The sequence below is a fragment of the Leptosomus discolor genome, chromosome 2 (assembly GCF_034619465.1).
Source record: "Leptosomus discolor isolate bLepDis1 chromosome 2, bLepDis1.hap2, whole genome shotgun sequence".
Classification (NCBI taxonomy): domain Eukaryota; kingdom Metazoa; phylum Chordata; class Aves; order Leptosomiformes; family Leptosomidae; genus Leptosomus; species Leptosomus discolor.
The window spans coordinates 126524840-126548498 of NC_141392.1; the positions used below are offsets into that span (position 1 = coordinate 126524840).

The 23659-nt window shown below is 62.5% G+C and overlaps 1 protein-coding gene across 2 annotated transcripts; it reads left to right on the top strand.

Moving 5' to 3' along the window:
- Positions 1–2337: 2337 nt before the first annotated feature.
- On the top strand, positions 2338–20383 carry PTK2B (protein tyrosine kinase 2 beta). 2 transcript variants are annotated; one of them, XM_086461724.1, is made up of 30 exons: positions 2338–2577; positions 4401–4579; positions 4718–4805; positions 5183–5262; positions 5423–5485; positions 6940–6994; positions 8627–8767; positions 9994–10068; positions 10187–10288; positions 10767–10884; positions 11113–11152; positions 11261–11307; positions 11651–11704; positions 12072–12169; positions 12284–12368; positions 12929–13029; positions 13310–13425; positions 13640–13740; positions 13883–13972; positions 14523–14727; positions 15168–15276; positions 15418–15483; positions 16180–16305; positions 17138–17284; positions 17993–18028; positions 18291–18318; positions 18653–18714; positions 18982–19116; positions 19983–20063; positions 20168–20383. In XM_086461724.1, exons 1-30 carry the CDS (start codon positions 2371–2373, stop codon positions 20381–20383), a joined length of 3051 nt encoding a protein of 1016 aa, XP_086317850.1. In that variant the 5' UTR covers positions 2338–2370. The 2 variants fall into 2 exon arrangements, with proteins under 2 accessions (XP_086317850.1, XP_086317849.1); XM_086461723.1 differs by having other exon boundaries at positions 2371–2577; positions 18644–18699; positions 18970–19116.
- The last annotated feature ends 3276 nt before the right edge of the window (positions 20384–23659 follow it).

Here is a 23659-nt window from a genome sequence, read left to right on the forward strand (position 1 = left end):
CTCCGTTGGAGTGAGGTTTTTGACTCGGTTTTTGCAGAGGGCGGTGATGGAAGAGGGGGATGGCTGGAGCCCAGACCTGCGGTTGAGGCTTGGGGTGTGGGGCAGAGCCTCCCCCCGAGCCCTGCAGGGGGGACAGGAGCTTGTCGCCGCTGCTCTCACCCCAGGTCGGTGCTGCAGGGGCTGGGTGCGAGCGCTCCTCATCCTCTCCGCTGCCGAGGCAGCCAGCCACGAGGTTTGGGTTTGCCCTGGGTGGGATGAAGGATGCTCTGCTCCTGCTGCCACATCAGGGGCTGTCTCGGCTCTCTGACCCCCGTGGGGGTCCCACGCAGAGCAGGGGGAGGATGGATGGGACATCCCACCGCCGCTCCCGCCCACCCCATCTCCTCCCTGCAGCGTCTTCCAGGTCTGCTCCTCACCCCGCCTGCCTTGGCAGGGCAGAGCTGGGGAGACACTCCGCGCACCCCAACCCCTTCCCAGCCCTGCTGGGAGCCCCCCCCAAAGCCACGCCGGGAGTTTTCCTTGGTGCAGACGCAGCGGGAGAGCTGCGACGCTCCGGTTTGCAATTAAATTAGCTCCTCGGCTGTTTAATCAGTAACTCGAGGGCCGAGCTTAGCTGGGGCTCCAGCTCGGAAGCAGCCCAGCAGTTGAACTTCCACCTTTTTTTTATTTTATTTAAAATCACGACCAAAAAAATGCAGTTTGGAGCAGCTTTGTGCAAACCTGAGCTTGTCCTGTGCGTGTGGCTGTGCTGGCTGGGGTTTGGGTTTTTTTTGGCTCGCTGAGGCTCTGTGCAAAGCTCCGTCCTTTCCTGTGAAGCCGGTGGCCAGGCTGAGGCGAGCACCTTTGTGCTTTAGGGGGTGACGTGAGCTGAGTTCGCCTGGCCTCAGCCCAGGTCCGTGTCCAGAGAGGTGGAGAAAGCAACCCAGAGCAAGCCCTCTTCTGCACCAGCCCTGCCCAGCTCGCAACTCGAAAGCCGCGTGAAAGAGGGAAGTTTTGGATCCATCCGGATCATCCGAGACCCACACACCCCGTTAAATATTTTTCTCCGCAAAGGGAAAACTCAAGCCACTCCCCTTCCAGCTCAAATGACATTTTTTGAGCAGATTTCTGGGGTTTGTCCCCTCTAAAAATAAAAAAGCAAATCAATACAAACCAGTATCGCCCTTCCTGGGGACAAGGAACCCGGCTCGCTTGCCCTGTTTTGCTTTTTTACTGGATTTTTGCAAAGCTGTCTGCTCAATTCAGCTCGACTGGGAGAGCAAGTCGCTGAACTGGAGCTGGAGCTGCAGCTGCAGGTACCCGTACTGGGAAGCTGCAGCCTGAAGCCTTCACATGGGTTTCATGACGGGGGGGGGAGAAAATGGTGAGTGATGGGGGCACAAAGGTTTTGATCTGGAGGTGATGGGGATGTATAAGCACTTCTCTGGAGGTGCTGGGGGCACCGAGGTATTGCTCTGGGTGTGACAAGGACACATAGGAACTGCTCTGGAGGTGCTGGGGACACCAAGGTATTGCCGTGGAGGTGACAAGGACACGTAGGCACTGCTCTGGAGGTGTTGGGGACACCAAGGTATTGCTCTGGAGGTGACAAGGACACAGAGGTGTTGCTCTGGAGTTGATGGGGACACCAAGGTATTGCTCTGGAGGTGCTGGGGACACAGAGCTATTGCTCTGGAGGTGACAAGGACACTTAGGCACTGCTCTGGAGATGTTGGGGACACCAAGTTATTGCTCTGGAGGTGACAAGGACACAGAGGTATTGCTGTGGAGTTGATGGGGACATATAGACGCTGCTCTGGAGGTGCTGGGGACACCAAGGTATTGCTCTGGAGGTGACAAGGACACAGAGGTATTGCTCTGGAGTTGATGGGGACACCAAGGTATTGCTCTGGAGGTGACAAGGACACAGAGGTATTGCTGTGGAGGTGCTGGGGACATAGAGGTATTGATCTGGAGTTGATGGGGACATATAGACGCTGCTCTGGAGGTGCTGGGGACACAGAGCTATTGCTCTGGAGGTGACAAGGACACAAGGCTCTGCTCAGAGGAGCTGGACTTGGCACCCTGGCAGTGCCCCCTGGCCGTGCGTTGCCCGGGGTTGTACAGCAGGAGGGCGGACACGCTTTGTCGCGCTCTCTCTCTCTCTCTCTTTTCTCTCTCCATCTCTGCTTCCATCCATCTCCGCCTCTCCATCCCTTCCCCACCCACCCCAGGGTGTCCCCTCTGTCCCCATCCCACCCCTGCCTCTCCCATCCCCACCCCACAGCGTGACCCCCGCCCCCGGTTTCCCCCGGGTGCCCGCCGTGCCAGCGCGGTGTCTCTCCCGCAGGGAAGGGATGCTCAGCTCCTAGCACGCCAGGTGTGGTGAGGATGTCGGCCATCCCCGAGGCGCTGGGTCGCCCACGGAGCAGCTCCTCCCGCAGCCTGGCCGGGACACTGGAGGCCACCCTGGGCATGGGGACGTTGGAGATGGACAAGGAGGAGATGCGCATCCTCAAGGTCTGCTTCTACAGCAACAGCTTCAACATGGGCAAGAACTTCAAGCTGGTGAAGTGCCCCGTGACGACGGAGATCCGGGTATGTGGGCAGCGGCGGGGGTGGACAGGGCAGGGGGTGAGGGAGCTCTTTTGGCCACCCGACATCAGCGCTAGCTCCCTTCCAGGCACCCTTTCCCATGACATGGTAGCCCCCAGAGCCCCGTGGCTGAGAAACACCGAAACTCGGAGGACAGAGAGAAAATTTGGCCATCTCTGGTGGTCCAAGGGGGTTTGGAGAGGGGCAAGGGCTCGTCGGCCCCGCTGCCGGTTCCTGCAGTGAGGCTTGACCCCGGTGAGTGGCTGCTGATCCCCTCTGCGGGCAGCAAAGAGGAGATTTCCAAGCCCTGGTTCAGCTTGCCCTGGAGAAGACATCCCTGGGCTCCCAGCGGTGCAGGGAGCAATGGGAGGAGGCCAGGGGACGAGTGGATTTGGGACATGATGGTGCCTTGTGGGGCTGGGGCTCAACATGGGCTGCTGGGAGGAGACTGGGGACCAGCAGGAGCTGGGTGCCCACCTTTCCTCCATCCCTGCTGCCCTGCATGGACACAGGTCCTTGGTGGTGAGGGGGACAGTGACCTTCACAGCCCCAAGCTTTTGGCGTTTCCCTACAGCCGTGTCGTGGTGTCACTGCCTGCTTGGGTGACTCTGCCATCCCTAGACACCCCGGGGGGTGCACCCAGCTCTGGGGCCAGCAGCACCTCCTGCTCTCCTGCCCATACTGTGAGCTGGGACTGGGGTCCTTCCTCCCACCCCACTGGGACTTTTGCACCCAACTTCTGCCCTTGGCTCGTGAAGACATGGGGCTGGGAGGACAGTGAAGGTGATACTGGTGCCATTCCATCATGGATATGGTGGGTTTGGGCTGGAAATGTGCTCCTCACCCTTCCGACTTGGAATCTTGTGGCTTCCCAGCTGGAGGAAGATGTGTGGGCGCTGGGGACCTGCCGGCCAGCGCCAGCTCTGCGCTGGGGTGCTGCAGGGTTGGTGTCCACCAGGTGAGGTGGACGCCCTGGGTGTCGTGGGTGATGCTGTGCCTTCTCCTGGGGCCCGTCCCCAGGACAGAGCATTGCAATGACGTCCCAGGGAGGTGACCAAAGTACAGCTGAGCTGGGGGTTGTTCCTCAACTGGTGGGACATGCTCTGTCCCCCTCCTCTCATCTCCAGGAGGAGGCTATGGCACAGCAGAAGGTTTCAGAGGAGCAGTCAGAGCAGGAGAGGACTCATCTGGCTGGGAACGAGACCCCTTGGGGAGGGGACATGCAAGCAAAGCCATGAAATGACAGGGGTCTGGCTGTCCCCAGCTCAGGGGTGGGAGCACAGCCAGCAGGACACAGGAGCAGAGCAAGCCGGGGACAGCTTGGCCACCGGTCCTGTTAACAGCCATCAGCTTTTAGTTGGCTTTTTGTCTACCAGACTAAGAGCAGAGGTCTGCCACGGTCCTGGAGACTCCCTGCCCACATTGCCCCAGTTCTGGAGCAGGAGAAACAAGCTGCCCCACGAGGTGACCAGCAATGATGATGGCTGCTGTGCTCCCGGCTTGCAACCGATGCCATGCGTTGGTGTAGTTCAGCTGGGGTGTAAGGAAGTGGGGAAATGACCCGCCTGGGCTTTTATCCCCCAGCAAAACACCTCTAGGAGGTTGGATGAGACGTGTTCAGGCTGTAGGTTGTTGCAGAGCAAGCTGGAGGCATCTTTGGAGGCCTCGTGTGGAGACCCCTGGGGCTGGTGGCTGTGCCCGGGGCTGTGTTTTCGCTCCAGGGACATTTCTGTTGCGGTTATACTGTGTTTCCTCCTCGTTTTCCCACTATCCAAAGCTCATCTGGAGCTTGGCTTGGGTCTCAGCCCTGCTCCTTTCCACCCCAGGAGGTGATCAGGTCCATCCTGGTGAGCGGCCGCATCGGGCCCGACATCAAGCTGGCCGAGTGCTACGGGCTCCGCCTGAAGCACGTGAAGTCGGACGAGATCCACTGGCTGCACCCGGACCTGACGGTGGGCGAAGTGCAGGAGAAGTACGAGTGCCTGCACCTGGAGGCTGAGTGGAGGTAAGACCCACCCTGGTGGTGTCCCTCTCCGTGTCCCCCAACCCACGTCGGGCAGGGCTGTGGGCGACCGCTGAGCCCCCTTCGGGGGAAAGCTCCTCCAGCGTGGTCCTCCTCATCAAGGGGCTCTCCCGTCGCCAGGTATGACCTCCAAATCCGCTACCTGCCCGAGGATTTCATAGAGCGCTTCAAAGAGGACAGGACCACCTTGCTTTACTTCTACCAGCAGGTCAGAGGTGGCCCTGGGGGTCTCGTAGCCCCAGCCAAGCCTGCTCTCCAACCACCCTGACCCACCCCCACACCTCCAGGAGGGCATTTTGCTCCTCCCCAGCCCAGAAAACATCGTTCCCAAGAGCTCCAAGACCTTGCAGCCCGTTTTAACTCCCCCTCCTTGGGCTGCTGAACACCCCCACCACCCCCCTGCAGCCCCTGGGGTTCCATCCCACCGCTGCCTCTGTCCACCTCCATCAGGGAGAGCCAGTCCCAACCCCTTTCACCTCGCTCCTGCTGCGTCCCGGCGCGGGATGTGGGAGGGCAGGGACCCTGCCAGCATCCCCTGGGAGCATCCCATCCATCTCCTGACCACCTCCAACATCTCCTCGGCAGCTCCGGAGCGAGTACATGCAGAATTACGCCAGCAAGGTGAGCGAGGGCATGGCCCTGCAGCTGGGCTGCCTCGAGCTCAGGTACGTGCACGGGGATGGAGGGGCGGGGGGCGGGGGGGGGGGGGGGGCACGTGGAGGGGTTTTGGCAGGAGGAGAGGGAGTTTGGAGCTCTTTCCTGGGGGGGACGGGGCGGGGGGATGGCACCGTAGGGCGGCCGCCTGATGTCCCTCCCTTCCCGCAGGAGGTTTTATAAGGACATGCCTCAGAACGCGCTGGATAAGAAATCCAACTTCGAGTTCCTGGAGTGAGTAGGGCACGGCAGAAACCCCCTTCCCCCCAAATCCCCCGCCCCATCCAGCCCATCCTGAGGGGCCAGGGTGCTGCAGATGGTCTTCCTCATCCTCCCACAGCTCTTCATCCTTCTGCAGCTCCTCATCCTCCCGCAGCTCCTCATCCTCCCGCAGCTCTTCATCCTCCCACAGCTCCTCATCCTCCCACAGCTCCTCATCCTCCCGCAGCTCCTCATCCTCCCACAGCTCTTCATCCTCCCACAGCTCCTCATCCCCCCACAGCTCCTCATCCTCCCGCAGCTCCTCATCCTCCCGCAGCTCCTCATCCTCCCACAGCTCTTCATCCTCCCGCAGCTCTTCATCCTCCTACAGCTCCTCATCCCCCAATAGCTCTTCATCCTCCTGCAACTCCTCATCCTCCCACAACTCCTCATCCTCCCGCAGCTCCTCATCCTCCCGCAACTCCTCATCCTCCCGCAACTCCTCATCCTCCCACAGCTCTTCATCCCCCAACGACTCTTCATCCCCCCACAGCTCCTCATCCTCCCGCAGCTCCTCATCCTCCCACAGCTCTTCATCCTCCCGCAGCTCTTCATCCTCCTACAGCTCCTCATCCCCCAATAGCTCTTCATCCTCCTGCAACTCCTCATCCTCCTGCAGCTCTTCATCCTTCTGCAGCTCCTCATCCTCCCGCAGCTCTTCATCCTCCCGCAACTCCTCATCCTCCCGCAGCTCCTCATCCTCCCGCAACTCCTCATCCTCCCGCAACTCCTCATCCTCCCGCAGCTCTTCATCCCCCAACGACTCTTCATCCCCCCACAGCTCCTCATCCTCCCGCAGCTCCTCATCCCCCAATAGCTCTTCACCCTCCTGCAACTCCTCATCCTCCCGCAGCTCTTCATCCTCCCGCAACTCCTCATCCTCCCGCAGCTCCTCATCCTCCCGCAACTCCTCATCCTCCCGCAGCTCCTCATCCTCCCACAACTCCTCATCCTCCCGCAACTCCTCATCCTCCCGCAGCTCTTCATCCCCCAACGACTCTTCATCCCCCCACAGCTCCTCATCCTCCTGCAGCTCCTCATCCTCCCACAGCTCTTCATCCTCCCGCAGCTCTTCATCCTCCTACAGCTCCTCATCCCCCAATAGCTCTTCATCCTCCTGCAACTCCTCATCCTCCTGCAGCTCTTCATCCTTCTGCAGCTCCTCATCCTCCCACAGCTCCTCATCCCCCCACAGCTCCTCATCCTCCCGCACCCACCAGCCCTGCTGATGGGGAGGATGCAAGGAGGGGGAGTTGGGACCCTCGCACCCTGCGCTGGGGCGGGTGGCTTCTCCCCCCCCGGAGCACCCCGTCACCCCTCAGCACCCACTTGGCTTGCTGCACCACCCCCCCACCCCCCCACCCCCCCCCGATCTGCAGCCCCCCCAGGAGGGCCTTTAACGTGCACGGGGGGTCTCTGCTCTGCAGGAAGGAGGTGGGCCTGGACCTCTTCTTCCCCAGCCAGATGCAGGAGAACCTGAAGGTGAGGGACATGCGCGTGGGCGTGGGGGCAGGGGTGCAAGATGTGTGCGTGTGCAGGGGGGTGGCTGGGGGTGCTCGTGGGCGTGCATCCAAGTGCACCCATAGATTTGCCCCTGTGTGCACGGCTGCCCGCGCTTGTGCACGTGTCTTGCTCACACGTGTGACGGTGTATCTGCGTGCGCACACCCGTGTGCACGTGTGTATACATGCACACACGTGGGGGAGGGGCTTGCACACACACGTACGTGCACGTCTGCCCGCACTCCTGCAGCTTTGCACACCAGTGATGGTGGATGTGCCTGTGAGTGTGCATTCCCGTACGGGGCCGTGCGTGCTCCTGTGCACATCAGTGTGCACGGGTGGGTTTGCAGGTCTGGGCACGTCTGCTCACCCGTGTGAAGGTGTGTTTGCATGTATGTGCACACGTGTGCACGCGTGTCTGTGCAGATGTGTGCGTGCAGGCACGTCTGTTCACCCGTGTGAAGGTGTGTTTGCGTGCACGTGCATCCGTGTGCACGTGTGTCTGTGCAGTTGTGTGCGTGCAGGCACGTCTGCTCACATACATGAAGGTGTGTTTGCGTGTGTGTGCATCCGTGTGCACACATGTCTGCAGATGTGTGCGTGCAGGCACGTCTGCTCACCCGTGTGAAGGTGTGTTTGCATGTATGTGCACACATATGCACGTGTGTCTGTGCAGGCACATCTGCTCACATGTGTGAAGGTGTGTGTGCATGCATGTGCATCCGTGTGCACGTGTGTCTGTGCAGATGTGTGCGTGCAGGCACGTCTGCTCACCCCTGTGAAGGTGTGCTTGCATGCGTGTGCACACATATGCACACATGGCTGTGCAGATGTGCGTGTACACGCACATCCGCTCACACGTATGAAGGTGTGTTTGCATGTGCATCTGTGTGCACGCGTGTCTGCGCAGATGTGTGCATGCAGGCACGTCTGCTCACACCTGTGAAGGTGTGTTTGCATGTACGTGCACACATATGCACGTGTGTCTGTGCAGGCACGTCTGCTCACATGCGTGAAGGTGTGTGTGCATGCATGTGCATCTGTGTGCACGCGTGTCTGTGCAGATGTGTGCATGCAGGTACATCTGCTCACCCATGTGAAGGTGTGTTTGCGTGCACGTGCACACATGTGCATGTGTGTCTGTGCAGATGTGCGTGCAGGCACATCTGCTCACACCTGTGAAGGTGTGTTTGCATGTACGTGCATCCGTGTGCACATGTGTCTGTGCAGGCACGTCTGCTCACCCGTGTGAAGGTGTGTGTGCATGCGTGTGCATCTGTGTACACACGTGTCTGTGCAGATGTGCGCATGCAGGCACGTCTGCTCACACGTATGCATATGCACGTGGGCACGCACACGCACAGCCACGTTTGCAGACACGTGTGCGTGCCCATCTGCCCGCACTCCTGTGCGTGTGAGGGAGCACGCACACGTGGAGGCGTGCTGGCACGCGCACGCGTGTGCGCACGCGTGGCTGCGGGTGCATAGTCACACCTGCAGGTGAGCACACGCGTGCCCGTGCCCACGTGCAGCTCGCACCCCCCCGCCCCCCCTCATCCCCGCTGCCTGCCTGGCCCGTGGCCGGCGTGGCTAGCGGCCGCTGTGCCCGCAGCCCAAGCAGTTCCGGAAGATGATCCAGCAGACCTTCCAGCAGTACGCCCTGCTGCGGGAGGAGGAGTGCATCCTCAAGTTCCTCCACACCCTCTCCACCTTCGCCAACATCGACCAGGAGAGCTACCGCTGCGAGCTTATCGTGAGGCCATGGGATGGGATGGGATGGGATGGGATGGGATGGGATGGGATGGGATGGGATGGGATGGGATGGGATGGGATGGGATGGGATAGGATGGGAGGGGAGGGGATGGGATAGAATGGCAGGGGATGGGAGGGGAGGACATCCCCCTGCCCCGTGTGCAGGAGGGAAACTGCAGGCTGGGGACAAGCTCCATCACAAGGACAAGGCTGCATCTCCCATGGCCTTCAAGCCAGCAAAGTCTTCCTTGAAAATGCAACCATGGCCTCAAGCTGCGCCAGGAGAGGTTTAGGTTGGATTTAAGGGAAAATTTCTTTGTGGAAAGGGTGGTGAAACACTCCAACAGGCTGCCCAGGGAAGTGGCGGAGTCACCGTCCCTGGAGGTGTTCAAAAACCGTGTAGAGGTGGCACTTTGGGACATGGTTTAGTGGGGTTGAGTTGATGGTTAGACTTGATGATCTTAGAGGTCTTCTCCAACCTTAATGACTCTATGATTCTGTGGTCATCAGTGCTCTTAAGCCGTTAATTAACCCAGCGAGCTGCCACCCAAAACATCCCCTGGCACCACTGAGGCAGCACAGACCAGTGATGCTCACCAGTGGCGGCGTGGACAAAGCCACCCTGCTGTGGGCTGCTCCCTGCCGTGGTCCCCAGCCTCGGATGGGGACTCGGCCACCCCCAGCTCGGAGGAGCCCCTGCAGGGAGTTTCCAAGGCTTGGAAATCCCTCGTTGTCGTGTGTCCCCCCCCCAGGAGAGACACAAACCCCAAATACCCTGGGCAGCCTCCCAGCATCACCTCCCCGAGGGGGACCTGAGCATCTCTCCCCCTCCTCGCAGTGGGGGGGGAGGCTTTGGGGGCTCCTTTTTGGAGGGTGCTGCGAGCTGAGAGGGACTAGGGGTGCGGCGGGGGGCTCTGGGGACCTTCCACAGCCAGGGGTCCAAGCGTGGTGGGTGCGAGCCGGTGCCTGAAGTTTGCTGAACCCCTTTGGGGTGAGAAGGTGGCAAACCAGGAGCACTGGGAACCCCTTTGGGGCCAGAAGGAGGAAAACCCACCCGTGCTGGGCTCGTTGCCTTGCCCCATCCTCCATCCCCTCTCCAAGTCCCTCCGGGAAGGTGATTCTTCCCACACCTTGCAGCAGGTTGAGGGAGAAAGGAGCTGGCTCTGGGGGTATATACCTCCACCCCCCCACTCCCCACCCCAAATTTTCCTCCTGCTGCCTCCCCAGCAAGGGTGGAACATCACAGTGGACCTGGTCATCGGACCCAAGGGCATCCGGCAGATGACGAGCAAGGAGGCCAAGGTATGGGGGGGGGGGGGGTGTGTGGGGTGTGTTTTGGGGTGCTGGATGGGGAGCAGGGGGTGTCTGCTCTTAAACTGGTGATTAAAAATGATGCCAGGGCTCTGCCTCTCTTCCCCAGCCCACGTGCTTGGCCGAATTCAAGCACATCAAGTCCATCAAGTGCTCCAGCGTGGAGGAGGGCCGGGCTGTGCTGCAGCTGGGGCTCAGCGGCACCCCCCAGGTAAGGAGGGGTTGGGGGGCGGGGAGGGTGTGCCCCCTGGGTGCTGGGAGTGGGGGGGATGAGGGTGGGATGGGGGATCCCCCAGTGCTGGGGGGTGGTAACGGCATCCCTGCGGGTTAGGCAAGGCTCGGTGGATGGTGCCATTTCCACCGAGAGAGCTCCTGCCTCCAGCCCTGAGGGAGGGGAGAGTGTCCCCCAAAAGCAGGGGACACCCAAGCTGCCCCCGGGGGGTGCCCCTACCCCAAGGGTCCAGCCCTGCCTGGGGGTGGTTTGGTGCTGGATGTCTTGACCGGGATGCTGGGACGGCCAATGCTGGAGAAACTGGGATCCGCTGGAGAGCAGGGAGGTGGTCACTGAGCTCCCTCAAGGTGGAGAGAAGCAGGAGAGACACCCCCCCTGCCCCCCATCCCCATCGCAGCACCCCCTGTCCCGGTTCTGGGCTCACCCGTGTCCCCCCCGTCCCTGCCGTCTCCCCCAGTCCCTGGCTATCAAGACCGCTTCTCTGGCCGAGGCGGAGAACATGGCCGACCTCATCGATGGCTACTGCCGCCTGCAAGGGGACATGGAAACCTCCCTCATCGTCTTCCCCAGGAGAGGTGAGCACCCTGGCGGGAGGCGGAGGGGGGGGAAACACCGACCCCAGCAGGGTCCCCATCCGTACCCTCTCCATGGCCACAGCATCACCGGTGGCTTTGGAGTGACACCCCCCGCCCCGGCTGAGACCCGCCGAACTCGCTGCACGTGTGGGCGAGGCCTCGGTCCCTCGGGCTCGGATGGTGGGGGGGGGGGAGCTGGGAAATGACTCTCTGCTGCCCTTTCCGCAGAGAGGGAGAAGAGGATCGGCCTCCCGCAGATCCCGGCCCTGTGAGTAGTTCCTGGCCCCGGGAGCAGAGCTGGGACCCCATCCTGCCCCCCCACCCGCCCCCCCCCCAACACGCTCCCTGCCCCCAACCTTCTCCCCCCCCCCAACAGGCACCTGGAGGAGAGACAGTCCGCGCTGTCGGACAGCGTGAGCCTGGGTGAGTTTTTGGCTCATCTCCACCCTTCCCACCAGCCCCAGGGGTGCAGGCAGGGCTGTGGGACACCGAGAAGGGGGGAGACGGTGGGGGGTGGGGGGCTTTGGGGGTTTGGTGGAGTTGGACACCCCCCCAGGCCTTTTCCTGGCGGTCAAGATGCAGCCCAGCATCCCAGGGGAGGGTCAGGCTGGCACACCCCCCCCCCCTCCCCCGTGGTCTCTGCGGGGTTTGCTCCGGGCTGGGTGGCCGAACCCCAGGGGGATGCTGCAAGAAACGCCCCCCCCCCCAACCCCCCCCGCCCCATGAGCTGCCTGCATCCCTGCCTGCAACCTCCTCCTTGCCCTAGACTCCGAGATTTACGCTGAAATCCCTGATGAGTCCTCAAGACCAAGGTCTGGAGGTAGGTGCCACCCCTGCATGCCCTCTCTGCCCATCTCCCAGCAGCCCAACCAAGCCCTCCCACCTCCTCCTGCCCACCCCAATTTTCCCACACCCCACCCCCCCCCCCCCCAAGCTGGGAACAAGGTTTTGCCTGCGCTGCCTCAACCCCGAGAGGGGCTGAAGGAACTGGGATCACCCCATGTGCCGTGGGGCAGGACCTGTAGGTCCTTGCCGAGGGGGTGATGGAGAGGGTTGGTACCCAGGGATGGCCAACATCTCCTGCTTAGCGGGGGGGGGGGGGTGTCTGCCCACGGAGCGGGCAGGGGTACAGGCAGCTTCCCACCCTCTGGAGCTGCCACCTCTGCCCTGCTCCCCTGTCGGTGAAGCTCAGCCCTACGGGATCTCCCGGGAGGACATCACGTTGGGCAGGATCCTCGGGGAAGGCTTCTTCGGAGAGGTCTACGAGGGGATCTACACCACCCCGGTGAGCGTCCTGCCTTCTCCCTGCCCTGCCTGCCTCCCCCAACGGCTGGGGGGGGTGGGGGGGTGGGAGGGGAGAGTGGGGTGACGCAGCCCCCACCCCTCCTTCTCCTTGTAGAAAGGGGAGCGGCTCAACGTGGCCGTGAAGACCTGCAAGAAGGACTGCAGCCCAGAGAACAGGGACAAGTTCCTGAGCGAAGCGGGTACGCCAGGGGGATCCTGCTGCCCTTTGAGGGGGGAGACAGAGCCCTCCCCTGGGGCTCACATAGGAGGGGGGATGACAGATGGGGGGGGGGGGGTGGGCCTGGTGGTGTTTGCAGCATTGCAATGGTGTGGGGCGTTACGGACAGGATGGCAGAACCTTCTTCTGGCGTCTTCTGGGCCTTGCTTGGGGACAAGTGGCCATTTCGATGCAGGACAGAGCAGGGGCAGGGAGGTGGCCCGTGCCCTCACCCCTGTGACTGGGCTGTTCCCCAAAATACCTGCCTTATGGGAGGGATGGCCACCAGGGAGGGGGAAGAAAAGCTGCTGGATCTGAGAGCAGATGGGCCCCACCGTGGATGTAGATCCCTGGGGAGCTGGAGAAACCAGGACCCCCAAGCCCTTTGGGGGTGTAACAGGCTGTCAGTTCCTCCTGCTCTGTCTCCAGCTTCACGGCCGAGACCTTCCCCTACCCCTCAGGACAAGGGATGGGGCTCCTGGAGGGGTGGTGTGTGTGTGTCCCCCCCTCCATTGCAGGGTGTCTGAGGTGGTCTCCCCACAGTGCTGATGAAGAAGCTGGACCACCCCCATATCGTGAAGCTCATCGGCATCGCGGAAGAGGAGCCCACCTGGATCATCATGGAGCTCTATCCCTACGGAGAGGTGAGCGGGGGAGGGGGGGGGTGTCCCACCGCTGGAGCCCATCCTGTCCCCCTGCCACCCATCCCGTCCCTCTGCCACCCATCCTGTCCCCCTGCCACCCATCCTGTCCCCCTGCCACCTATCCTGTCCCCCTGCCACCCATCCCGTCCCTCTGCCACCCTTCCTGTCCCCCTGCCACCCTTCCTGTCCCCCTGCCACCCTTCCTGTCCCCCTGCCACCCTTCCTGCCCCTGCTCGATCCCTGAGCGCCCCCCCCTTCCCCCTCGCCTGTCCCGTTGCAGCTGGGGCAATACCTGGAGCAGAACAAGCACTGTCTCGCCGTGCCCACGCTCATCCTCTACGTGCTGCAGATCAGCAAAGCCCTGGCTTACCTGGAGGCCATCAACTGCGTGCACAGGTAGGGCAGGAGGGAAAAGGAGGCAGGCAGGATGCCAGGAGAGACAGGGGAAGGCAGGAACCGAGGTGGGGGCGGGCGGGTGGGGAGCAGGAGCAGGCAGAGGCAGAGGCTGGCAGCATCCTTTGCTGCAGACCCTGGGCGTCCAGGTGTGAGCTCCCTTTCTCCATCCCTTCTCCAATCCCTTCTCCCCAGCCAAGGGTCTCTCTCCTTGCAGGGATATTGCTGTCAGGAACATCCTGGTGGCCTCCCCGGAGTGTGTGAAGCTGGGTGACTTCGGGCTCTCCAGGTACATCGAGGATGAGGAGTACTATAAAGGTAAGGGCTGCGTGACGAGGGTTGGGGCTCACTGTGAGGTCAGAGACCGTGGTGAGACCTCACTGCCCTGCCCTGCCTGCGCTGGGACTGCTCTGTCCCTCCCCTGCAGTGAGCACAGCCACCATCCTCTCTCTCCCTCCAGCTTCTGTCACCCGTCTCCCCATCAAGTGGATGTCACCCGAATCCATCAACTTCCGCCGCTTCACGACAGCCAGCGACGTCTGGATGTTCGGTGCGTGGTGGGACAGGGACGGAGCGGGGTCCCGGGCTTTTCCCACTTCCCATGGCATCATCTTTAGTGCACAGGGACAAATCCTGCTCCAGAGCCAGGAGGGGTTATCCCAGCCACCCTAGGGAAGGGCTCCTTGGGCAGAGGAGTCCTTGGAATTCCTCCAATTCAACCATCATGAGGTTCTTCCTCCTCCTCCAGTGGATTCAAGCCAGTTGTGGGGCTGAGTTCAACTCTACCCCCTGCAAATATCCATCCCCCTGCCTATCTGCCCATCCCCACGGCCTCCGGCACTCCTCTGTCCGTCTGTCCGTCCCTAACGGCCAGCAGCAACCCGGAGCTGGGCTCCTTGCAGCTCCCTGGGCGAGCCGGCAGCTCTCGCCCCTGCATTTTTCCCCCCTCAGGGACCAGAAAGGCCGAGCAGCCGAGCGGCCTGGTGTCGCGCCGCGAAGCGTGACGCTCGTCACCCGGTCCCCCAAAAAACCCCCGAGCGAGGGGCTGGTTTTCCCCAGCTTTCGCGCCGGTTGAGGTCGCGCTGGTGTTGCTCCCGCAGCCGTGTGCATGTGGGAGGTCCTGAGCTACGGCAAGCAGCCCTTCTTCTGGCTGGAGAACAAGGACGTGATCGGGGTGCTGGAGAGGGGCGACCGCCTGCCCAAGCCCGACCTCTGCCCGCCCGTCCTCTACACCCTCATGACGCGCTGCTGGGACTACGACCCCGGCGAAAGGCCCAAGTTCAAGGACTTGGTTTGTAGCTTGAGGTGAGCGGGGAGGCGGGGAGGGGGGGACGACTGGTGATGGGCTGGGGGATCCGTGGTTTGGTGGAGGGGTGGGCAGGTGGTGGAAGGATAAAATGGAACTCGTGCGAGACTTTGGGGTTGGGTTTTTCGGGCCAAGCGCGAGCTCAAAGGACCGCTGGAGCCCACCTGCCCCCAGGGGGGTGGTGCCTGGCCTGAAATGGAAAGGCTTTGCTGCCTGGGGAGGGGGTCTTGCGGGGGAATCCTGTCCCCACATCTCGCTGGGGCCAGCCGTGGTGATGCTGGTGTGGTTGGCCATGACCTAACTGTGTCCTCCCGGTCCTTTCCCTCTGCTCTTCCCATCCCTCCTTGCTCCCTCGTCTTTTTCCGTGGCCCATCCGTGGGGTGTGGAAGATGCGGCAATGCTCCCTGCCGGAGCTCTCACCTTCCATCTCCCCCCGCAGTGACATTTACCTGATGGAGAAGGAGCTGGCCAAGGAGCAGGAGAGGAACAACCGCCACCGGCCTCCCAAAATCATGGAGCCACCATCCTTCCAGGAGCCACCTCCGAAGGTGAGGAGAAGGCAGAGCCCGTGCAGGCAGGTTCATCTCCCTGCCTCGACCCGCCAATGAGTGCTGCAGGAGTGGGAACCCCCCCCCCCGCCCCCAATCTTGCCACCAACTGTGTGTTTCTCCCTCCTCCTCTCCCCGCAGCCCAGCAGACCCAAGTACAAGCCACCACCCCAGAACAACCTCCTGGCTCCCAAGCTGCAGTTCCAGGTGAGGCTGCCCGGCCGAAGCATCCCACAGGGACCTGGGCAAGGGGGTCGATGCCAGAAAGCCCTGCCTGGAGCTCAAGCCCCGCGTGCGGGGGCTCATGGCTTTTGGGGCACCGAGGTGCCCCACGCCACCACCAAGTGCCTCCCGCCGCCTTGCCAGCAGGACGCCGCACCGCTCGGGGCTCAACCCTGTCCCCGCTGCGTTTCGGAGCTGGCAGAGAGGGGTTTCCCCCCACCCCCCCCCCGCCCCAGGAAAGGGCATTTTGCATGCTCGGCACCAGTTTGCACGCCCGGCTGGGAGGAGAAGAGGTTTTGCTGGTCTCTGGTGCTCCCTGGGCTGAGTTTGGCTGAGCCCTGCAGCATCAGGGTGAAACCCTCCAGAGCAACACTTTTTGGGGGGGCTCTTGTGAGGCCGGGCAGGGGTCCAGGCAGCAGCGCAGGAGCTCTCAAGCCCACGCTCGGGGCGAAGAAGAGCCGAGCAGGGAGGAAGGTCCCAATCCTGCTGCACGGACAGGCAGGAGGGCAGAGGCCGCTCGGGATGCAAAAGCCCGCTCTCCCCCCCCCCCCCCCCCGCCACGTTGTCCGCTCTGTCTGTCCGTCCGTCTGTCCGCACTAACCGCCCCCCCCACCCCCACCCCGTGGCTTTGTTTTGTGCCCGCGCCACCCCGCTGCCCCCCCACCCCCCCGCCACCCCCAGGTGCCCGAGGGTCTGTGTGCCAGCTCGCCTACGCTCACCAGCCCCATCGAGTACCAGTCTCCGGCCAACTCCCTGCACACCCCGCCGCTCAACCGCCACAACGTCTTCAAGCGCCACAGCATGAGGGTAAGAGAGGAGGGATTCCCTCATCCCGCAGCATCCAGAGGACATCCCGGTCCTGGGTGACCTCATCCCGGGCCCGCCGGGGTCCTCGGAGGAGGCGAGGGCTCGGCTGGAGGGACGCTGGCTGCCCCGCGCTTCGCTTCGCGCTGCCGCCGCCGCTGCTTCCAGCTCGATGTGGCTCCCGGCCCGGCTGCGGGAGGGCCAAATCCTGTCCCCCCCCACGGGGGCTGTTGGTGGGCCGGAGGGATCAAGCCCGTGAATGGGATGTCTCCGGCCCGCCGCCCCCCGCCACCGTCACCCACGTTTGCACGCGCGCCCCGCCGGCAAAGGCGTGCTGGTGGATGAGCGGCTGGCGCGGCGTCGCCAAAAACGGGCAGGGGGCGAACGGCTGCTGCTCCTCGGGGCTTTGGATCAGCTCCTCACGCTCGGCGGTTGTCCCCCTGAAATGCCAGCGGTGGTTTGCAGCCTGGGCTCGGTTCCTCTAGCCCCCAAAATCAGAGCCGGGGGTCGGGTCTTGCTCTGCCCCATGTGCCGGGACAGCCGTGGGCACAACGAGCTGCCCCCCGCCCCCGCCGGTTGGCCCATGCACGCTGCCCATGGAAAGTGCTGGGATGCGGTGGTGGGAGGAGATATGGGGCCACCCCGTGGTTTCCTCTCCCTGTTGGGAACCCAAGTGCTCCCCAAATCCAGTTTGGGGGGGGAGGGTTCCTGGCTGTCGGCATCTGGCGCATGACTCGCACGCGCCGAGCGGGGCTCTGGCTCCCGTGCCGAAATCAGGGCGGGGGGGGCTCTGTCTCCTGAGCACCCCCCTGACACCTCCGGCTCTGCCCACCAGGAGGAAGATTTCCTCCGCCCCAGCAGCAGGGAGGAGGCGCAGAAGCTCTGGGAGATGGAGAGGCTCAAGATGCGACAAGTCCTGGACAAGCAGCAGAAGCAGATGGTGGAGGACTACCAGTGGCTGCGGCAGGAGGAGAAGTCCCTGGTGAGCGGCCTCGAGCTGGGGGCTTCCAGCTCTTGGGCTCTCGTCAAGGGGGTGGAAGAGCCACTGAAGCCATTGAGGTTGCTCTTCGGGGCTGGAAAAGCCAGTTTCCCTTGGAGGAACAGCTCCTCCAGCAGCCAAACCTTTGGCGCCGCTAAGAATCTCACGGAGCTGCTTCCTTGCAAAATGGATATTTTGAAACTTGGGCCGTTTTTAAATACTTGGGTCTTAATGAGCTTTTACAACGCTTTTGAGACAAGGGCTGGAGGTGGCTAACACGTGACTGATGTGGTGAGGCAGGCTTAGAAGGAGACTCGAAGTCTTTTATTCCATCAGCTCACGCAGCCGATAAAGCAAAGCCCGGTTCCCCTCACCCCCAGGGCTGCCCGATGCCAAACGGCTGCAAACAGCTCCTTGAATTAAGCTGGGGGGGGGGGGGATTGGAGGTTTTGGAGGGGTATTTTGGAGGTTTCTGGCACCCCAGGAACAGGCGAGGAGCAGATAGGCGTGATGGGGTGGGATGGAGATGGGACCAGCTATGGGCAGGAAGCCCCTTCCCCGCCCACATTCCCAGACCCTACAGAGAGGCGTTCCTGTGATATGTTTCATGAGTCTCCCAGAAATCAGGAAAATCCCTTTTTTTTTTCTTTTTTCCCCCCCTCTCTTTTTCCTTTTTTCCATGCCTCTCACAAAGCTTCTCCCCCTTTGCAGGACCCGACTGTGTTTATGAACAACAACGCTCCTCCGGTGAGTGGTGGCAGCCCTGGAGAAACCAGGTTGGGGTGTATTTGGGTCCTTCTTTTGGGGTTGTCCAGAGATCCTCCTTTGCTTTGGCGTGAATGGGTGGTAAATATTTATATATATGTCCCTCACCTTGGGAAAATTAACCTGAAAATGTCAATGAGGTGAAATACTGGTGGTATGGAGGGGATGGCGATGCCTCCTCCATCTTTGCTGCCTCCAGCCAGGACTTTGTGCCTCTTACTCGCTGTTTCTTCCCCCTCCACAGCTTCTCCCGGAGAAGGAGACGGATTACAGTGAGTGCCCGCAGCTGCACGGGGTGTGGGGCTACAAGCGGGGAGCCCTCGGGGCCACATCCCTCCCGGCTTTGGGATCTTCCCCAGAAAGAAATCCCAGATCATGGGGAGCAGCTTTGCCTGCCCTTAGGAGGGAGGGGGTCTGCCTGTCCCAACCATGGGGGTCCAAGGGGGTCTGACCCTGGGGTGGGGCTGGGTGTCCAGCCGCAGTGGGACACGCTGCTGCTGGGTGGTGTGGGACGTGGGGCAGGTCCCAGGGGTCTCGCAGCGTTCCCGCGTGTCCGTGGGGGCAGCGTGGAGTGACTCTCCTTCCTTTCCCTTACTGACGGTGTAGCAGAGTTCACGGGGCCCCCCCAGAAGCCTCCAAGACTTGGGGCGCAGGTAAGACCCCCCTGGATTGGGCCACCACAGTCCTGGTCCTCCTCTTCCATCTCCACAGTCACATTCCTCCACCTCCATCATCCCTCTGCATCTGCAGGATGAGACTTTTTTGACTCCCCCCCCCGAGGCCCCAAAGGGGTCAGACGTACCCAGCAGCATCAGGGTGGCGGGCGGGAGGTGGATGGGTCTGACCAGGGCTCCCCATAGGTGTTGCTCTTCCTTTTCTTGCCCCCTTGGTCCATCTGATCCCGTTGTGTCCCCGTTCCCCAGCAATCCATCCACCCGGCCCCCACCGCCAACCTGGACCGCACCGATGACACGGTGTACAGCAACGTCATGGACCTGGTACGGGCCGTGCTGCAGCTGAAGAACGAGATCAGCCTCCTGCCCCCCGAGGGGTACATCCTCGTGGTGAAGGTAGGGAGGGGACAACGCCAGGGCTTTTGTCAGGAATGGGGGAGGGAGCTGGGAATGAGTCTGCTGAGCGGCTCCCACCAAGCATCCTTCTCGGGAAGGTCTTGCATAGGTAAGAGGGAGAGCTTCCAACATTCCCAGCTCCTCCGTTGGGGCCTTGGGCCAATGGTGGGAGCAGTTCCAGCACGCTCTGTAGCTCCGTTGGGGCCTTGGGCCAATGGTGGGAGCATTTCCAGCACTCCCTGCTCCTCTGTTGGGTCCTTGGATCAACAATGAGAGTTTCCAACATGCCCTGCTCCTCCATTTGGTCCTTGGGTCAATGGTGGGAGCATGTCCAGCACTCCCAGCTCCTCTGTTGGGTCCTTGGGTCAACAGTGAGAGTTTCCAGCACTCCCTACTCCTCCATTGGGTCCTTAAGTCAATGGTGGGAGCATTCCAGCACTCCCTGCTCCTCCATTTGGTCCTTGGGTCAATGGTGAGAGCATGTCCAGCACTCCCTGCACCTGCATTGGATCCTTGGACCAACAGTGAGAGTTTCCAACATGCCCTGCTCCTCTGTTTGGTCCTTGGGTCAATGGAGGGAGCATTCCAGCATTCCCTGCTCCTCCATTGGGTCCTTGGGCCAACAATGAGAGTTTCTAATGTGCCTTGCTCCTCCGTTGGATCCTTAAGTCAATAGTGGGAGCATTCCAGCACTCCCTGCTCTTCTGTCATGTCCCTGGGTCAATGATGGGAGAATCTCCCACCACACCTCTCTCCCACCCCTCTCCCAAACGGGATCCTTGACTCAGCGGCACAGACCGTTCCCACGCACCACTTCCCCATGCCCGTACCCGCACCCACCCTTGACCCTGCCTCCCTCCCCGCAGAACGTGGGCCTGTCCCTCCGCAAGCTGATCGGCAGCGTCGACGAGATCCTGCCCGTCCTGCCCGCTGCCTCCCGCACCGAGGTAGGACCAGGGACGAGGGGAAGGGTGTCTGCCATGGGGTGGTGTGCCGGTGGCACCCCTGTCTGTAACCCCACCCCCCACACACCCCTGCCTGTCACGGCCAGATCGAGGGGACCCAGAAGCTGCTCAACAAGGACTTGGCTGACCTCATCAACAAGATGCGCCTGGCGCAGCAGAACGCCGTCACCTCGCTGAGCGAGGAGTGCAAGCGGCAGATGCTGACGGCCTCCCACACCCTGGCCGTGGATGCCAAGAACCTCCTGGATGCCGTGGACCAAGCCAAGGTCCAGGCCAACCTGGTGAAGCTGTGCTTGGAGTGAGGGCAGGGGCGGAGAGAGGGAAGGAGAGGAGGAGAGGGACCCGCCGCGCTGCGGCCGGCGGAGATGGGAGGAGAGCGTTGCGGAGGAGCTGGCTTTTGTGTGTCTCCTGTGGCCTCGCCGTCCTGCCCTCCCTGTCCCCCCTCCTCCTGCAGCCGCTCGTGTCTTTAGCATCCGTCTTGTCTTCTGAAGAAGGGAGGCATCTGGTGACTCACCCCTGGAAAAGGGCTGGGGGGGGGACCTGGCCGTCCCCGAGGCCGGAGGGCGGCTGAAGATCCCTCCGGCTCCCCGGCTCCCCGCTCGCTGGCTGCCAGCAGCTCCGTGTGTCCGTCCCTTGGGCCCTCCGAGGACGGACGGCCGCAGGCGGCGCGTTGCGATGGGGACCTGGACCCCCCGCTCCTCGCCACTGGGAGTTGGGGCGGGGGGGCACGGCGGCTGGGGGGGGAGCTGGCATCCCGGGGGGGGGGTGGGGGGTGGGGGGGAGGCCGTGCGGGGGTCCCCAGGAGCGGTGGCCGGAGGGACCGTTGGCGTTTCCTCGGACAATGTCTAGAAGAGTTTATTTAAAGAGGGGAAGCGGGTCCGTGGCGTGGCGGTGGAGCCGGTTTCCAGCACCCGTGGCCGGAGCAATGCCCAGCCCCAAGGCTGCAGGGCGCGGGGAGGGGGCGGGGATGGGACCCCGTGGACCGCAGCCTTCGGTGACACAAACCAGGAGAACGGTGCCTCTTCCAGCTGAGTTTTCTCCGAGCTGCTCTGTGTAAGCCACGAGGGCAGCACCGCAAGTCTCTGTTCGGTTTGTGCTTTTTGAGTTGGAAACCGTACGGTTCGGGCTTTTCCCCAGCATCTTCCCACCGCGCTGTTCGTTCTGGCTGAGATAAACCGTGCACAAAGTCCTGCCGTGCCTTGTGCTTGCCTGTCATCCCCATACCGTGGGGGCAAGTCCCCTCGTCGCAAGCATCTCCTTCCAAAGAGGAGAGTGGTCGTGCTGCTCGTGACCTCTGAGCCATCTTGCCGGTGGGGAGAAGGGCCGTCCCCCTGGCAGCATCCCCAGGGGAGCTGCTGGGCTGAACCTGGGTCTGCTGCATCCACGTCCCCTCTGGAGCCCCGTTTCTCTCCCGTGGAAGCCACAATCTGTACGAGGCTCCTGGTCTCCCCCCCTGCTTCCACCCCCGAGGCTTCCTAGTGAGACCATCCGCAGACCTTTTCGCAAGACCACGAGGAAATCACGGGCAATCCACGGTGGAGGCTGCTGGGAAGTGGTTTCTGCGGGTTAGCACGCCCCCAAAGATGGGCTCCCCCCACCAGAAGGATGCTTGGGGGGGGGGGGGTCTAGTGACACACTGGGGGAGGGTCACCCCAAGTGGCCTCATCAGCCAGGACAGGGCTGAGCCGAGAGGGGTGCTGGGTGCTGGCTGCGGCTGGCAAGAGGGGCTGGAGGGATTAACGTGGGAAGGGGAGAAAGTTCCCCCCTCTGCCCCGTCGCGGTGGGGTTTGCCGAAGCTGTGCCATGGCCTGGCAGTGCCCTGGGGGCGGGGGGGGGGGGTGCTGGGCATCCCGTCCTGGTCACCACCATGCGAAACCCCCAGGGAGAGGCAGCTCTTCGCAGTCCCAACCGAGCCAGAAATTGGGAGGAGGAGAGCTCGCTCTCCGCCCACGCGCGCACCCCTGGCTCTGCAGAGCCCTAAAACCTGTGGGTACAGGGTGGGAGACGCCCACGGACACCCACAGACACCCACGGACACCCATGGACACCCACAGACACCTATGGACACTCATGGACACCCACAGACACCCATGGACACCCACGGACACCCACGGACACCCACGGACACCCATGGACACTCATGGACACCCACAGACACCCATGGACACCCACGGACATGCACAGACACCCACAGACACCCACGGACACCCACGGACACCCATGGACACCCACGGACACCCACAGACACCCACGGACACTCATGGACACTCACAGACACCCACGGACACCCATGGACACCCACGGACACCCACAGACACCCACGGGCACCCACAGACACCCACGGGCACGCACGGACACCCACAGACACCCACAGACACCCACGGGCACGCACAGACACCCACGCCTGGCCACTCGCTCCCTCGCCCGTCTCATTTCTCAGCCCCGTGCGCGCACGCCTGAGCCAGCCTGCCAGCGCCCGAGCCGGCGTGAGCGGCTGCAACACCCTCGGGACACGCACGTCCCTCCGTTGGCGCCGTTTATTCCGGCTCGTTTCACTCCTGAAAGCACAAAAGTGTTTCCTGAAACCTCTCAGACTGCACCCGGCGCTGCGATGTCTGGGCTGGCCTCCTGGAGGGGGAAACATTGCTGGGAAACCCTGGTGGCTCTGCATGGGCACGGAGGAAGAGAGTGGATGCCCTCTCGGATCCGTGGAAGCTGGAAATGAAAAGCTGGAACGCAGCAGTCGTCAGAGCCGGGCGGTTTGGGATCTGACGTGGGATGGAGAGGAGGATTTGCTCGAGAGGGAGCTCAGCAGCACAAGTTCCCCCCCGTGACGACCCCACCAACCTCAGTGTGAGGCGGCACCCCGAGCTCCCGGGGTCCGTGGGCACCGTCTGGCCGTGGCTGGGTGGGTTATCCCGCTCTGCAGGGTGGGTTTTCCCTTCCAAACCCCCTCCCCATTGCTGGGTCGGCTGTTCCCATCTCCCTGTCCCCCGAGCTCCGGCGTGGGATGGTGTGGAAGCGCCTGCTCGTGCCAGCAGGTCGCAGAGGGGCTGCGCCTGGGCTGGGCTTCGCAGAGCAAAGACCCCCGAGCCAATTGGCCGAGCAGGGACCTCCATCCCACGACCCTTCTGCGTGGACCACCCGAAAGCGTTACTGCTTGTCCCGTGTCACGTACGGCTGCGCCAGCCTGTGGTCCTGAGCACCCTCCGGCCAGGAGGCGTCCTCAAGCGGTTGTGAGGTCCCTTCTTCTTGCCCAGCACTTTGGAGTCACAACCAGACGCAGCTTTGGGGTTTGGGGTAGGACTTGCAGCAGCTCAAGGAAGCAGATGCCTCTCTTAGACGCCACGCTCGGGCGGTGGAGGAGCTGTAGCGTGCCTACCTCGGTGCTGAGACGGCTGCAACCACCCTGGTGCCCGCGGGATGGAAGGCGGCCACCCGTCCCCACCACCCCCAGGTCACCCCCCTCAGCACAGCCCTTGCATCACCCAGTGTTTCCCATCCGAAGGTCCTCCATGGTTGCAACCGTGTCCTCCCAGGGAGAGGCAAGGGTCCAGCTGGATGTGGGCAATATCACG